The sequence below is a fragment of the Aquarana catesbeiana genome, linkage group LG03 (assembly GCF_042186555.1).
Source record: "Aquarana catesbeiana isolate 2022-GZ linkage group LG03, ASM4218655v1, whole genome shotgun sequence".
Classification (NCBI taxonomy): Eukaryota; Metazoa; Chordata; class Amphibia; order Anura; family Ranidae; genus Aquarana; species Aquarana catesbeiana.
In genome coordinates this window covers 573,754,524-573,771,748 of record NC_133326.1, presented here as the reverse complement: position 1 = coordinate 573,771,748, position 17,225 = coordinate 573,754,524, and the positions used below count along the sequence as shown (strand labels likewise).

Here is a 17,225-nt window from a genome sequence, read left to right as displayed (position 1 = left end):
CCCTCCAAGCAATAATGTCCACAAAGATATAACTAGCCGCTTTTAGACAAAATCCAATTCAATATTGCTTCCAGGCCATAGCAATAAAATAATATGAGTAAAAATCACAAATATGGCATCAAGAGCATATAAGAAAAAATGCAAAAGATAAATGTCTGTGTACAGAAATAATTCTATATAAAAAAATGAATGTACTAAAAAAATATTTCAAAAAAGCAAGTATAATAAGATCACTTGCTAAAAATACACTGAAATCCTAAAAAATAAAAATTAATAGAAAATCTAAGTGCAAATAAGCAATCCGTGCAAAGTAGCAATTAATAAAGATCCAAGTGCAAAATAAACAATCTGTGCAAAATTGGCAATAATAAAAACAATGCAACAATAACTAATTATGCAAACACACCACAGATGTGCAAAGAGGCAATAATGTGCAAAAAAGGCAGGAGCTAATGCTGCCTACACACGAGCGAATATTTTTTCGACGGAATGAACTCCAAAGGACTTTTCGACGGAGTTCTAACGAAACAGACTTGCCTACACACGATCACACCAAAGTCCGACTGATTCGAACGTGATGACGTATGACTGGACTGGAATAAGGAAGTACATAGCCAGTAGCCAAAAGCTGCCCTTGCATCGTTTTTGGTCCGTCGGACTAGCATACAGACGAACTGATTTTTCGATAGGACTTGAGTCCGTCGGAAAGATTTGAAACGTGTTCTATTTCTAAAGGCCGTCAGATTTTTCAACAGAAAAGATCCGATGAAGCCCACGCATGATCGAATTGTCAGACGGATTTGTTCCGTCGGACCTTTGCTGTCAAAGTCTGGTCGTGTATACATGGCATAACAGTACATAAGTGTCCAAGATCTTCCAACGAAGTGTTCAAGAAAAAAATATGATGATCATCAGATGAACATTCATGAAAAGGAATCAAATAAATCCACAAATTGTGAAAAAAAACAAAACAAATTGGAAAATTGTGAGGATCGCTGTATAAATGTGAATGGTCCCAAAATAGCGCCAAAAGTGAACGATCTGTCCGCCATAATGTCGCAGTCATGATAAAAATTGCTGATCGCTGCCATTACTGGTAAAAAAAAAAAAAAAAAATTATAAAAATGCCATAAAACTATCCCCTATTTTGTAGATGCTATAACTTTTGCGCAAACCGAGAGAGAGAGAGAATCGCCTATGCTCCTGGGATATGATGACCCCTCATTTCCCATGAGCCTGTGGGCAGTAATGTGCTCTAAAATCGTGTAATTTCCTGATGCTGTCATAACGGGGTGGGACCTTCCTCCGTCGCCGACCGTTGTTATGGCAACGTTACAATCGGCCCTACGGCTGCTGTTTGAATTGCGCGGGATCGAGAGGTGTATGCTGGTCACCCAGCATGCATACTCCAGGAAGAGAAGGCCATTGGGCTTCACATGCCCACATTAATAATGGAAACGGCCACAAATGGAGGATTCCTATATTACAGTAAGGTGGTTTTTTTTTTTTTTTTGAAGAATCTGTTAAGAACATTGTATAATCTTATTTTAATTACCTTGTAAATAATACTATGATTAAAAAAAAAAAATTATCTCCGTTTTAAGGAAGACATTGTTTAAGTATGGCCAGCATATAATACATTACAGTTCTGCCTGAAAATTGGAAAAACAGTCTTTAACCGCTGGCTGTCCATATGACGTCCTCTGCTTTCAGTGGTGATATCCGAATGATGCCTGCAGCTACAGGCATTCTTCAAATATCAATCTTTTCCGCCAGTGATTCCCTTCACTGTAAGAACAATCATAGCGACAGTTCGGTTGCTTGATCGTTCTTACAGGCAGCAGGAGGGGTGTCCCCACCACCCTCCGTTGCTTTTCCTGGGTCGCCTGTACAATCGGCGAACCGTCGAAGGAATCCTCCGCCGGCGGAAGTTAGCCTTAGAGATTTCCAAGAGAAAGATGGTCATCGGCAATCTGATTCTCGGAGGCCTGGGCGCGACGTCCGACAAAGCCAGGGACTCGGCAGGAAAGACTGGGATCGTGAAATTTCTTTTGATCTCAGCGTTTTCAGCCTGGCGGAGAGATGTGGGGTTTTATAGACCCCACATCTCTCCATAAAGAGGACCTGTCACACACCATACCTATTACAAGGGATGTTTACATTCCTTGTAATAGGAACAAAGGTGATAAAAACAAAAAAAACAAAAAAAAAAAACTTTTTTTAAAGGGGAAAGTGTAGAAATTTTAATAAAATAAACAATAAAAAAATTAAAGTGAGCTCGCGTGCAGAAGCAAATGCATGCGTAGGTAGCGCCTGCATATGTAAACGTTCAAACCACACATATGAGGTATCACCACGAACGTTAGAGTGGGCGCAATAATTCTAGCACTAGACCTCTGTAACTCTAAACCTATAACCTGTAAAAAAAAAAAAAAAAATGTGTGCAATTTTAGAGCGTTTCAGGTGAGGTATCTATTTACTCAGCGTATCATCATCTTTCACATTCTGCAAAAAAATTGGGCTAACTTTTTACTGTGTTTAGTTGCTTAAATGTTTTAAGATTGCGATTGGCAAAGAATTGCAATCACATTTCTTAACTATTTAATCGTGCAGCGTGTGTGAGATTATATATTTTTTTTGCACAGCAGTTTTTCAAACACAATTTTTGCATTTTACTGCACATCATATACTAGCCAAATTTTATTTTTTATTTTTTTGATAAAATATAAAAGATTTTACGCTAAGTAAATGGATACCTAACATTGCGTCCGACACTTGAATATCACCAAACCACAGTACCTAAAATTCTCCATAGGCGCCGCTTTAAATGCCTTTTACAAATTACCATTCTAGAAATCAACCACAGGTCTGGTGCTAGAATTTATTGCTCACAAATGCAGTCACCATTTACATATGCGTGCGGACCTAAGTATACGTTCACATTTGTGTGTAATGAGGGTACTTTAAAAAAAAATGATTTTATCCAGACTTTTCCTCTGTCTTCCTCTGTCTTCCTCTGTCTTCCTCTGTCTTCCTCTGTCTTCCTCTGTCTTCCTCTGTCTTCCTCTGTCTTCCTCTGTCTTCCTCTGTCTTCCTCTGTCTTCCTCTGTCTTCCTCTGTCTTCCTCGTCGCCATTTTCTTTTATTGCTATCACGAGGGATGAACAACATCCTTTGTGACAGATCCTCTTTATAGAGAGATCTGAGGTCTATTAGACCCCAAATTTCTCCTTCAATCTCCAGTGCAGCCAATCAAACACATCAGTCTGATCAGCTGCTTTCCTGGCCTGCAGCTCTTTGATTCTGGGAGGCACAGATGATGTGAGAATGCACTTCAACGTATTGCAGGAGTGCATTCTTACAGAGCATTTTTGAGCATCCAGCTCTTGATGCTCAGTGATGTCACCCACACCTCCCACAAGCAGGGCTAAGTTAGGTTTGTGTTTAATATTTTTACTTCAGCTGACAGATAATACACATATGACATTGCTGGTTGATAATCAAGAGGATACTAAATATTACAGAAATTGAACATATATTTAAATATTGATTTGCAATAAGTGTGAAAATTCCAGCTCTGAAGATCAGTTTGTCTGAGGACTGTCATCAATAGAATTTCTTCTGTATGAACAGTCTTATCTCAAATGTTCTGCTTAGACTGCAGATATCTTCACACTGCTGTCATATGACTAAGTCCCATGAGGGATTCCGGTAGCTTGCTCTGTTCCATTAAATGCCATTTCCTTCCCATTTAGTCTGAAAAAGGAGGAGCTTTCAAAGGCTTTCAAGGATTGGTACCATCTGGAGCATCATTTACTGGATTTGGAAGTGTAGCTAAACCAATTCAAGGTCTGACCAATGGAAATGGTGGCACATCCCTGTTTGGCAATTCAAAGCCCACAATTGAAAGCAAACCTGTTTTTGGTAAGTGTTTGGGACTTTTTTTTTGGGTGGGGGGGTTTCTAATATTCTCTTCATGGAAAGATTGGTGTGTTTGCATTCCTCTTCTTATTCCCCCCCCCCCCCCCCCCCCCCCCCATAAAGTCATGTTACTGTGCCTACTTGGGTCAATTAAAATTTTTTTTTTTTGCAGAGAGCTTGGAAACGAGCATTTTCAAAATGAGCTCAACAGTGGTTGCTCCTGTATTAACTTCATAAAGTGGAACTTTAGTCAGAAAATTTAAAGGGGTTTTAAAGGCAGAAGATATATTCGTAAAATCATACATTCATAAAATCGTACATTTGTAAATTAGAAAATTCAGAAATTTGTAAATTCTAAGTTTGAAAATCCAAAAACCCGAAAATTCAAAAATCTGAAATAGTAACTAAGTTTTAAATTATAGGTATTGTAATTTCCTTTCAAATTTGACTGTCAGTGAACGTAACGAATACGAATTTATCCGAAGTTACAAATTATCCAAAACAAATGCTGCATCTAAACAAATGGAACGGAACAAATTAATAATAAATAATAATAATAAAACGTTGTTATTATTATTTATTATTATTTATTCATTACGTTCCATTCCGTTTTTTCGGATCATTCATAACTTTGGATAAATTTGTATGTGTTACGTTCACTAACAGCCAAATTTGAAAGGAAATTACAATACCTATAATTTAAAAGTTACTAGTAATTACTAATAGTTAAGTTATTAGTTAACTATTATTTCAGATTTACTAATGTACGAATGTACATTCGTAAATTGCGAATGTACGAATGCCCGAATTTACGAATGTCCAACTTTAACGATTTTTTTCCGAATATTCGTAAATTCGATAAACGGGTTTTCGTTAATTCGGATATTCCCGAATTGACGAATTTGTCGAAATTCGTTAAAAAATGAATTCGGAACGAAACGAATTGCACATGCCTAATATGTGTTGTGTTGTGTTATGTTTTCTGTTATGTGTTGTGTTATGTTTGCTGTTATGTGTTGTGTTTGCTGTTATGTGTTGTGTTATGTTTGCTGTTATCCTTATATGTGTGCAGCAGCCACCCCAACACCCCCTAACTTACCTGAGGTCCATCTGTCCAGAAATGTCCGCCAGTCTCCACCAGACACAGCAGCGGTGCCATTGGCTGTCGCTGCTGTCAATCAGTCAGCTAGCCATTCAGGGGAGAGAGGGGGGCCAGGTCTGGTCACAGGGAGCTGTGACTCTGCTTGGGTTCCCGCATAGCAAAGCTGCTTGCTGTGGAGGCGCTGAACAGGAGGGATGGGCCCGGAAGACAGAAAAGGGACCCAAGAAGAGGAGGATCTGGGCTGCTCTGTGAAAATCCACTGCAACAGAGCAGCTAAGTATAACATAATTAGGCAGTTACGATGTAAACTAAATTAAATAGAAGCGCTAAACAGTGTAATAAACCCAGTGACAAGTGATGGTGATCAACACTAATGCCTAAATAAACAACTAATAATAATAAAGTTTGTGCAAAAATAGTCCATAAATGAGACTGGATTGTCTCGAAAGGAAAGCTGAATATTTCCTTGCGTGCACTCAGTTTTTCCACTCCCCTTTTTGGTTGAAAACTCACCAAATCACGATGCCTTGCACTCTCATGCTTGGCAAAATCGCATCAACCCTTACAGGGTTAGATATCCACCAATAATCCAGACGTGACACCTGATATCATGGACTCTCCATATATAATTAAATAAAGTGCTCCAATAGTGCAGTATTGTTGTAAAAAGTTTATTCTATTAAAACTGCTTCAAACATTGCACTCACATAAGCTCAGATCAATGCAGCCTACATTGACGTATTAGCGTTGATCGCTATCCAAAGGTTGGACTCGTGTCTTTTTTCATCCTCCCCTACTATTTAACTATGTAATTATATCACTGGGTTTATTTAAAATTGTGCTCATAAGTTTATGTACCCTGGCAGAATTTGATTTCTTGGCCATTTTTCAGAGAATATGATTACACAAAAAACATTTCCTTCACTTGTGGTTAGTGATTGGCAGAAGCCATTTATTAATCAACCGTGTTTACTCTTTTTAAATCATAATCCTAAAAAAACTACCCAAATGACCCTGATCAAAAGTTTACATACCCTGGTGATTTTGGCCTGGTAACATGCACACAAGTTGACACAAAGGGGTTTGAATGGCTATTAAAGCTGTTGTATACCCACACATCAAAAAAAAAAAAAACCCTGCAAGGCAAAGGCATAATGAGGTAGTATGCACCCCAATTTGGAACATCGCTTTAACTGGGCAGGATTGATTTCTAATTGTGATCCATTTAATTCTGCCCAGCAGCGGCACAGCTAGCTTTCACAACAGGCTTGGTATGAAGGAGTATCCTTGACTAATGCTGTGGTCTGTGAGGTGGGACTTGGGAGGTTTTGGACTTTTTTTTTCCTTTAGACCCCTTTCACACTGAGGCGTTTTCATGCGCTTTTGGACTCAAAATAGCGCCTGAAAAACGGATCCCCTGCAGTCTGTGTGAAAGCCCGAGTGCTTTCACACTGAGGCGATGCACTGGCAGGACGTTAAAAAAAAAAAAAAAAAACTCCTGCTAGCAGGATCTTTGGAACGGTGTATACACCGCTCCTAAAATGCCCCTGCCCATTTAAATGAATGGCCAGTGCCGGCAAAGCACTGCTGCTGTGGCACATTGCGGGTCGTCTTAACCCTTTTTTGGCTGCCAGCGGGGGGTTAAAAGCGCCCTGCTAGCGGCTGAAAACCTCCTCAAAAACTATGGTAAAGCGGCGCTTTACCGCTGACGCCTCGGTGTGAAAGCAGTCTTAGGTGTGACTGGGTGGGATAGAATGCTAATTGGGATGTATTCCATCCCACCCACCATCAGAGCTGTGAATTAAGTTGCATCTGCAGAATCTGAGACTACAAAGAGGAGTATTACAGACAGGTCACTATAGGAAGTGGCTGTGGAAGGGGACAGTATCAGCAGGATATACAGTGTGTCACATGGTACAAAGCCACAACTAAACCCAGAATATCAGGGGATCTGCAGACAACGGAGCAACATGGCACAGAGGTATGATCCATGTTGGTGTTGATCATTCCATTCAGTTCTAGTGAAAAAGGTGGAATTCAGCTTTAATGTTACAAGTATAGTGTCTTATATTCTCTCCCTGATTCTATTTCCTTTCTGCCTAAACAGGGGCAGCTCTATGACCTTCAGCACTGTATCTTCTGCAGCCTTTCCCTCTAGCTGAGCCAAGACATACAATCAAAGCTGGAGTTGCCCGCATTTTAATTACAGAAAGTGACTTTTTTTTTTTTTTTTTTTTGACTAAAGCCTCGTACACGTGATTCAATTGTTGGCCAACAGAGCATCATACTTTTGTCAAAAGAGCGTGTGCCAGGATCTTGTCTTGCATACTAACGGCACACAATTGTTGGCCAGCAAACCCGAACGTAGTGATGTACAACATGGAATTTCAGCTCTGAGCGACACCCTTTGGGCACCTTCTGCTAATGTGTTTGGTGAGCATTGATTCTGTACTTTGGACTTTTGTGTGACGGACTTTTGTACAGACGATGCGAAAATCTAACAGACCGTTGTCCGCCGAAAATGTTACTAGCCTGCCATCCAACATTTGTTGGCCGAAAGTTGGACAACAATTGTCTGAAGAAGCGTATGAACGGTCTGATTTTTCCTTCTCGTCATGCAATCTCCTGCCAACAATCGGATCGTGTACGAGGCTTTGGGCTGGCCATAGATGTCGTTTCTTTTTTCAGGAAAGAAAAAAAAAACTGACCCCATTCACACATTTTGAGTTGGATGGGTGAATTCTCCCCTCTTTGTATTGTGACAGCTGGGAGACATCCCTGCCATCAGAATACACTGACCAGCGCTACAGTCTTTTACCTGACTGAGGTTGGGTTCACATTATTGCAACTTGAATGCAGGTTTCCACGCATACAATTTACATGTCAGACTGTGACCGGCTCTCAATGCAGCTGGTTCACACAGTTCCGGGATGGCTGCTGAGCGAATTGCACCAGAGTCCTGTGCGTCGTCTGGTCCGAATTCAGCCAATCATTCGGCCCGAAATCGGACCTGAAACGGTGAACAGGGACGCACCAGACCCCTGCTGTGAGCCGTTCCACGTGTAGTGTGAACTCAGACTCCCAGGATGTTGCTAAGTGAGCCCTACTTGTTACTGCTCACCTCCACCATCACAGGAGTGAGTTCTTTCTCAGATTCAATCCCCCTCACATGCTCTTCTGGTACAATAGTTCTGAGCTCATTCCTGTTGATGGTGGAGATGAGCAGTAACAACTAGTCCTGGGAGTATTTCAGTCAAGCTTCGTGGGGGTATGTAAATAGCCTTTACCTAGCAAGGGCAATATTCAACTTTAGTCATAGCTGCAGTTTGTTTTTATGTAGAGGCCCTTTATCTGCATAGGCAGTTTTTTTGGTAAAGATGAACTAACAATTTAATTGTTGTTGCACTGTTGTGGGTAAATTTCCGCTTTAAACCCCTCCTTACTGTTTTACCTGCCAAAGTGAAACTGATTTCCTGTGCTGTAAACAAATTTGCTATAACACACTGGTGTGACACTTATCTCTCAGAACAGTACCTGTATACCTGCTGTTCTCCTATGACAGGTTTAGTCTTCTTTTTATTTTATTTCTTTTTTTTTGAGCAAGCTTTTACCTGTTACACAAATTAGATCATTGCTTTCAACTAGAACTAATTTTTGACTTTTTTTGTTTGTTTTTTTTTTTGCTCCAGGGTCTCTCTTTGCAAATGGCCCACCAACATCCTTGTCCTCGACGATAGACGTATCCACCACCGCAAAAACGAATGGTGAAACTCCTTCATCTACCTCTAGTCCTACCCCAAGCAAGCCTGGCAGCTCCACTGAATACAACAAACAGTTAATGTCCCTGAATTGCGCTGTACGGGACTGGATAGTAAAACATGTGAATGCCACACCTCTGTGTGATTTGACCCCAATTTTTAGAGACTACGAGAAACATTTGGCTAGTATTGAACAGAAGTACGGAACCGGCATGGACAGCGGATCTGAGAGCGACAGCACTTCCAAATCAACCCCCTCTATTCCCACCCTTGTTTCTTCAAATACAGAGGCCAAGCCAACCTTCTCTTTTACCAGTAAAGAGAATTCTGAGCAGCCAGCAAAGTCTAAAACGGAGACGAAAGCTGAATCGGCTTCCCTTTTTTCCTTCGGCCAAAAGTCTGACACTGCAAATTTCAGTTCATTCGGCTCTGGGTCAGCCGCTACGTTTTCTTTTAAAGTAGGAGCTGCCAGTCTGTTAACTAAGGATACGAGTAAGAGCAGTGCGGGGACGCCATCATTTTCCTTCCAGTCAGGGACAAGCACCAAGAGTGAGGAATCTGGTAAGGAGTACTATATAGCTAGTGTTCTCAACACCAGTCTTAACATGTTATGTTTTTTCTGGGCTTACTTTAAAGCTGACCAAGCATCAAAAAAAAGATATATATATAGATAGAGAGATTATATATATATATTTTATATATTATAGAGAGAGAGAGAGAAAATAATTTGCAGCATACATGGTAAGCAATGTGTTAACACTTCAAGGTATTTATTATTCTCAGATCATAGTACATCACTCCTGTCTTCATCTGCTTTTCTGCAAAAGAACAGTCCCTTCTTAGTTTTGGTTATAGTCCAGGCTCACAATCTACGTCCTGATCTGGGATGCAGGCATGTGACAGTTATATAAATCCTAGTGCAGTGCTTGGCTGTAATCACAAGATGCCTTTTACCTTGTAACTTACTACAAAGTTAGTGTGAGACAGAATGATTACTAGGGGAGAGGAGATTGAAACTGCTGCCTCCTGCCTGCAGCAGACATGACTTTATCTCGGCCTAAACACAATCCGTTTACGGGAGTTGGATTGCGTTTAAATCCTAAAAGGTACAGCACTCTTGCTTTTAATTGGAACAGGCTTGTGTAAAGTTACTTTTGGTTCTTGCAATGGGGTGTTCAAAACGAGCCAGTTGAACATTTCTATGGCCATTAAATAGTGGATCCACGCAAAGGTGCTCCACTTTTATAGATTGACTTTTCTGCACAATGACTTATGTTGTAGGTACTTAAGGTGGGTGATCTGGCTGTCATAGGTTGCGTGTCATACTTTAGCATATACTTTTATTTCCCGCTGCAGTATTCTTAAACTAGATTAACCGCTTCAGCCCCAGAAGAATTTACCCCCTTCCTGACCAGAGCACTTTTTGCGATTCGGCACTGCGTCACTTTAACTGACAATTGCGCGGTCGTGCGACGTGGCTCCCAAACAAAATTGATGTCCCTTTTTTTTTCCCCACAAGTAGCTTTCTTTTGGTGATATTTGATCACCTCTGCAGTTTTTTTTATTTTTGTGCGCTATAAACAAAAAGCGACAGTTTTGAAAAGGCATGATTTTTTTTACTTTTTGCTATAATAAATATCCTCAAAATATTAAAAAAAATTTTTTTTCTTCTACATGTTTTTGGTAAAAAAAAAAAAAAATCGTAATAAGCGTTTGATTGGTTTGTGCAAAAGTTTTAGCATCTACAAAATAGGGGATAGTTTTATGGCATTTTTATTTATTTATTTTCTTACTAGTAATGGCGGTGATTTTTTTTTTTTTTTCTTTTATATATCGTGACTGCGACATTATGGCGGACTCATCGGACATTTTTGGGACCATTGTCATTTATACAGCAATCGGTGCTATACAAATGCGCCGATTCCTGTGTAAATGGCAGTGAAGAGGTTAACCACTAGGGGTCAGTGTAGGGGTTAAGTATGTCCTGGGAAGTGTTTCTAACTGGGCGGGGCGTGGCTACGTGGCAGAACGGGGAGATGCTTGTTTACATTAGTATCTCCCGTTCTTCCTCTCTGTGAGGCGATCGCGGGTATGCCCACGGCGATCGAGTGCACGGGACCCGCAACCCGACTTGCGGAGCTTCCGGCCAGCGCGCACACAATGGCACGACGCCAAATTTAAAGGGACGTACGGGTACGCCCATTTGCCCAGCCGTGCCATTCTGCTGACGTACATCGGAGTGCGCCGGTTGGGAACCGGTTAAAGGAGAAGTACAGCCAAAGCTCATGATCCACAGGAGTGTAGTTCGTTCTGCACTCCTGTGACCCGTTTTCAGCAGACAGCGGGTTGAGGTCACAGAGCCTGGGCAAGATGGCAACAATTAAGTCGGGATCCGCCCATATGCCTGAACTGGCACCCAGCTTAGCCTCTCAGCGAGTCACTGAGAACCTAAACCGGCCACTCCCGCCCCTCCACAGCATAGCTCTCCAGTAAGCGAGGGGGAGCAGAGCGCGCTGACTGACAGTCACCAGCTCTTTCCTCAGGGAGCCCTGAGAACCAAGCGATTGGTGATGGTATTTGATCGCTCGGCTCTCAGTTTTTGAGCTGGCGGAGGACAGATGCATCCACCTAGGTAAGTATAATTCTGCAAAGAAAACAAACCCCATACATCTATTTTGGCAATTTTTTTTTTTTTTTTTTGAGATGTTTGCAAAATACAAATAACAGAATAGGGAAAGTATACGTCTTCAATAAATGCAGTAAAATAAACATCACATAAAAGGTAAAGAAAAGAGCAATTACAACGGTAAGTTTCAGTAAACCTTGGACTACCTAGCAGTCCATATTTCCCATGCCATCTCAAATCTGTCACAACCAAGGGAATTTATGGCCAACGTGTGTTCGAAGGTGTAGTTCTGCTGAACCATGGCTTTAAGATCGGAGATGTTGGAGTCTGTGGACTTCCATTTGTGGAGAATTGGGTAGCGAGCGACTAGCAGACGTGAGTGACTACTGCTTTAAAGGCACTTGGGTAGGTATCTGTACCAATATGTAGAATTGCTAGGGTTGGGGAGAGAGATAATCCCAGTGAGGCAGGCAATGAGTTTGAAGACTTGATTCCAATGGTTAGTCAGGGTTGGACATTCCCAGAGAATATGTAGTAGGTGGCCTACTTTTCCGAAGTTTCGCCAGCAAAGGGGGGAATTAATGGGAAAATCTTGCAAGTCTGTAGGGAGTGTAATACCATCTATTGATTATCTTAAGCATCCTCTCCCAGTGATTGAAGCACAGTGTTGCTTTTTGAATTTCTCGAAGTACAGATAGCCATTGAGTGGAATCAAATTAAGATTGCAGGTCTTTTTCCCACCCCATACTTTTAAATTGCATTTCTTTTAAGATGCTGATGTTGTTTTTTTTTTTGTTTTTTTTTTGTTTTTTTTTGTTTTGTTTTGTTTTGTTTTTTTTTTTTTTGGTAATGCGAATAGAATACATTTTGCTTTCTAAACTTAACAGGTGGTGGAGAGGAAGAAGAGGCAGAAGAGCCACCAAAAGTAGTTGTACAAGAAATAAAAGAAGAGGATGCCTTCTATTCCAAGAAGTGAGTTGACTTACCATTCCGTGACTTGTTCTTCGTTCAGTGATTCTGCAGAAGGGCAGTAATGTGCAATCATCCCCACAGCCAAATGTTCATTTTAAAAGTGCTAGCATATAGGTTATGGGGATCAGGGCCAAAAAGCCACCCGCACTTCGCTCTGGTTCAGCAGAGACTTTTTGGTCAGTGTCCCCATAACCTGGCAGGTTATAGTTTGTTGTTGCTCCCCAAACCTTACTCCCTAGAAACAATGGTGCCCATGCACTGCACTGTTGATGGCCAACAAGCCTAAAACTGGTGTATGCAGTTTGGAATAAAGGCCATTATAATATTGGGCTGTATACTTGGTTTAAACCAACCGTCCTGGATGTATAGTTGGTTCAAAGAAACCAATTTATATGCATTTCTCCACCCACTGCCTTAAGATGAGGGATAACTGTCTTATTTTTGGCATGTGTGTTGATTTTAAGAGACATGCCTGACATGGGCACTTCCTAACCAGCGGTGGACCTGGATAGCAGACGCAAGTGAAAAAAAAAAGTAAACTCATGCAGGCTGTTTTGGGAGGTGGTTTGTTCTGACCAGAGTTTGGATTTAAGCACAAATATATCAAGATGGCTACACTTTGCTAGTTCAGAATCCTGTGTTAAGACTTTTAAAGAGCCCTTTCTGCTCCATATTACTGGTCATTGAGGCCTTTCATTGCAGCAAGGGCTAGTTGTGTGGTTTCAGAAGGTAGGATCAGTATTTCCAAGAGAATGGAGACTGGGCATGTCTCTGAGCTGCATTTTTTTTGTCTTGTATGCATGCTGTGTGTCCTGCCTAATACAGCCCAGGGATTGTGTTTAATTGCTTCTATGTCAGTGCAGGTAAATGTATCGGTGAGACTTGCCAGCGCTTTATCATTTGTGCTACTGCCTAAGCAGGCATTTAGCAAGTAGGCTAATTGAAAATGTGTGGCATAAACCTATCCACTACAGACAGAAGCTACATATATACAATGTTTTCTGTTTTGTCCAGTGGTTAGTACTGAGTTTTCCATGGTGATGTGTACTGCAGTGCCTGCAACAGTGGTTATTTTGCTGTATCTTGGTATATTGTGGCATTGTACATTAACGATCACTGTACATTGGACTTTTTGCTTTTATAATTAACAGGCAGAGGGGTTGGTCTTCGATAAGTTTATTTTTTGTTTTTTGTTTTTTCTTCATCAGGTGCAAGCTCTTCTATAAGAAAGACAATGAATTTAAAGAGAAGGGTGTTGGAACACTTCACCTAAAACCAGTAAAAGATCAGAAAACCCAGCTGCTGGTTCGTGCTGATACAAACCTTGGTGGGTAACCTTAAGCTTCATTTATGCATTTTTGTCAGCCAAGATGCCGATTTAAGGCTCCATCTGCATGTCACAGTGGGATATGTTGTGCATTACCAAGACAAATAAAGTGGTTCTAAAGGTAAGGTTTTTTTTTTTTTTTCCTTACCTTAATTCAGTCTATGCATTAAGGTAAAAAACCTTCTCTGTGCAGGTGCCCATTGCACAGAGCAGGTAAGTATAATGTTTAAGGGAAAAAAAAAATCCTTTAGAATCACTTTAACCACTTGCCAACCACTCTATAGCCAAATGACGGCTACAGCACAGCCAGCTAGTTTTGAGAGGCAGTCATGACTTCCTCCAGTGATCGTGGGCGGCGCTCTTTGTGATCAGTGTCTGAAGGACACTGCTGATCACTGCGGCAATCGGCGGCTCTGAGGAGAACATAACTGGCTTCTCTAAAAGGGACATGGGCACTGATTATCAGTGCAGTACAGATGAAAATTTTGTTTGGGTACAGTGTTGCATGATGGCGCAATTGTCATTCAAAGTGCAACAGCGTTGAAAGCTGAAAATTTGGCCAGGGAAGGAAGGGAATAGAAGTACCCAGTAAGCAAGTGGTTAAAGACACTGTCATTTTTGTCCATTTATGTCTTCACTCCAGGAACTGGGACAGTTTTTTTGACTTGATCTCCCTTTTTCCCTTTCACAATGAAAAAGCCTTTTAAAAAGTTTATTTTTCTAAATTTTGGAAAATCAGAACTATTCCAATGATGCCATCAAATTCACTGACTATGTGGGTAGGCATAGGAGCAGTGCTCTAGGCTGTTTTAATCAATCAATGGCTGTGGGTGGGTTACGATCAGGAACTGTATAATCCTACCTGCCCACAGAATGAACAGTGACAAACCTACTCCTCCTGGAGATTACAGATAGGAGAAACAGCCATGAGCAATTTCCTCTTGTATAGAAAACAGTGGTGCCCGGTCACACAAACTGGAAAGAAGAAATTGATCATGAAGGGACCTGCTTAAGGGGAACTGGGTAAAAAGACCGAAAAAATAAAAGGGAGAGCAATTTGGGCAATAAGGATGTACCTTACTAATAACATTTTATTCTTCCTGGCTGGAGTTCAGGTTGAAGGGAAAAAGGTAATGGGTTCTATTTTTAAAGAACAAGCTCCCACCATTTTAATGCTCGCCTTCCCCATTCCCTCTCCATTGGAGTTTGATGCCCAAACCATCACTGGAGTGCATGTAGATAGATGGCTGTTGTATCGTAGTGCTACTGATCTCCTGCAAAGTGTGAAAAAAATGTATTTAAAAAAAATTACAGTAGTTTAAAGTGCTTTTTGCAATTTAAATATATATTTAATATTCAGTTGGGCTTTACATCTACTGTAGGCCTTTCTGGAGGTGGGGGAGACCTAAAAAACAAGCATGTTCTGTTGTTGGGAACAATATGAATGAATAAATGTCGTCTTGTTTACTCTAGGCCACATCCTACTGAACATTTTGGTGCAGCCTTCCATGCCCTGCTCTAGAACAGGAAAAAACAATGTGATGATTGTTTGTGTTCCTAACCCTCCCGTCGATGAGAAGAACCCCACCGTCCCCGCGACCATGCTGATCAGAGTGAAAACCACAGCAGATGCTGATGAGCTGCACAAACTTCTCCTGGAGAAGAAGGGAACCTAAACATCCAGCCCTTCACAAAATGACCTTCTTTGCCAATCTGCTGCTCAATATTGAACTCAAAAGGTCACCATGTATTATCATTTCTGTTGACCCTCATAACTTCATAAGAGTGTTTTTCATAAGTTTTTGTTGAGAATGGAGTCAATTGGTAATAAAAGCTTTAAGGAAAGTTTGGTACATAGAATGGAAGGTGAAGAATTCCTGACACAGATACGAGTGATCTTATTGTCACAGTCAAAGCCTTAGCTGGTCTTCATTCGAGATCCTTCATTGTTTACAGTGTGATGATTGGGGCCTTAATTAGCATTCCTTTTTCTTTAGCTCCAGGTTTCCTAATTATTACTCAGTTACAAGCCACCATTGTAGGATTAGCAGAGTCTTCAAGCAGTCTGTGCTTTGTTGGAAAAGTATCATCTCTGTACCTCTGCAGCACTGCTCTTTCTGTACTGAAATCTACTCTGTCCCTTTTAGATCAGATCATTTACAGACTGATCCAGTCACAATGTGGTCCTTTACAACATGGCAGTTGGAACCCATAAAGCAGAATCTTCAGTTGGGGCCATTACATCCAGCATTTAGGGCGGGTTCACACTGCTGTGGCATGAGATTGCATGTGATTTGCACTGCAAATTGCATGCGATGTTCGTGTGATGCCATTTCAGCCATACAGATAGTATGGCTGAAATCGCTTTGCATTCGGACTAAACTCGCACAGGACCCTTTTTTTGGTCCACACCAGAATTGGATCGCATGGGTGTGATTACCCATGGGATCCGATTCATGTCCGAACTGTCAGTTCGCAGTGCGATATGTGAGCTGGAATGGGGGGGTGCCATTAACCATGTATTGACACTCCCCGAAGTTCGCATATCGCAGTGTGAGTCGGGTGCGATACGGGAACCCGCTGTGGATTCGCAGGGTTCCCGCATCACACGAGTGTAAACCGAGCCTTATATTTTGTATGTTTATGGCCTGGATGATATACTGGCATTTCATAGGTTCTGTGGGGTCTCACTGGTGACTATTCCCTGTTGGTGATTTCAGCTCTGCTGCTACTTGTAACCGCAATCTACCTGCTGTAAGCCTATATTCAGGACACTTGCAGCAAGTAATATAACCTCTGTACAGAAGAAAACATTAACATAGCTGCTTAACTCCCCAATAGTCTGATAACACCCCAAAGGAAAACAAATGGATTTCTGTGATATAATCACTCTTGCACACTGCACACTGTTCAATACTAGATGAGCTCTGTCAGTAGTGGGTGGTTGTTTGGCACTAGGTTATTAAATTTCAAGAAATCAACATTTGCAGAGGGAAAACCTATAAGGAAATTTGTGTGGCGGACTGCAGGGGAACAGTACAAAAGGATATCTTATAATTCCAGCTTTACAACAGTTATACTAGTGGTCTGGGTCTGCTCTAAATACCGGTTTACTTTAAAGCAGAATATTGGGCAGGTGGCTAAAGACACAGCTGAAATAGATATGTACATTTTTACCTGCCGGGGTTTGTAATTATGTTTTGGATTTGTGATTTGCACACCAGATATCTTGCATAACCAGGAATAATAACCCCTCTCCACTTCCAGGCAAGCTAATTGGATGACAGATCCTAACAAGAGGAATCAAATAATCTGGAATTTGGGTTTTAAAGAGAACACCACCTCTATCGTATTCAGTGGCAATGTATATTCACCCATCTGTGCTGCCTTGCTGTTTCCAACACTCCATCAAAAGGCCTGCTGTAGGGAAACTGGGTATGGGGGAGCTTGGCCCTGAATAACCAAATCGCCAGACTGAACACTATTTCACTGGAGTGGCTGGTAAGCGTGCACACTGCTG

General features: G+C 41.2%; 1 protein-coding gene across 2 annotated transcripts in view; it reads left to right on the top strand.

Annotated features, from left to right (window-relative positions):
• The window catches only part of NUP50 (nucleoporin 50), a 39,552-nt gene extending 23,987 nt beyond the window's left edge, over positions 1-15,565 (top strand). For both annotated transcript variants that reach the window (XM_073621922.1, XM_073621921.1), the window contains 5 exons: positions 3,755-3,923; positions 8,712-9,341; positions 12,294-12,378; positions 13,587-13,705; positions 15,179-15,565. In XM_073621922.1, coding sequence (XP_073478023.1) covers positions 3,755-3,923; positions 8,712-9,341; positions 12,294-12,378; positions 13,587-13,705; positions 15,179-15,381 — 1,206 coding nt within the window. In that variant the 3' untranslated portion in view covers positions 15,382-15,565. The remainder of the gene's footprint in view (positions 1-3,754; positions 3,924-8,711; positions 9,342-12,293; positions 12,379-13,586; positions 13,706-15,178) is intronic.
• Positions 15,566-17,225: the final 1,660 nt, after the last annotated feature.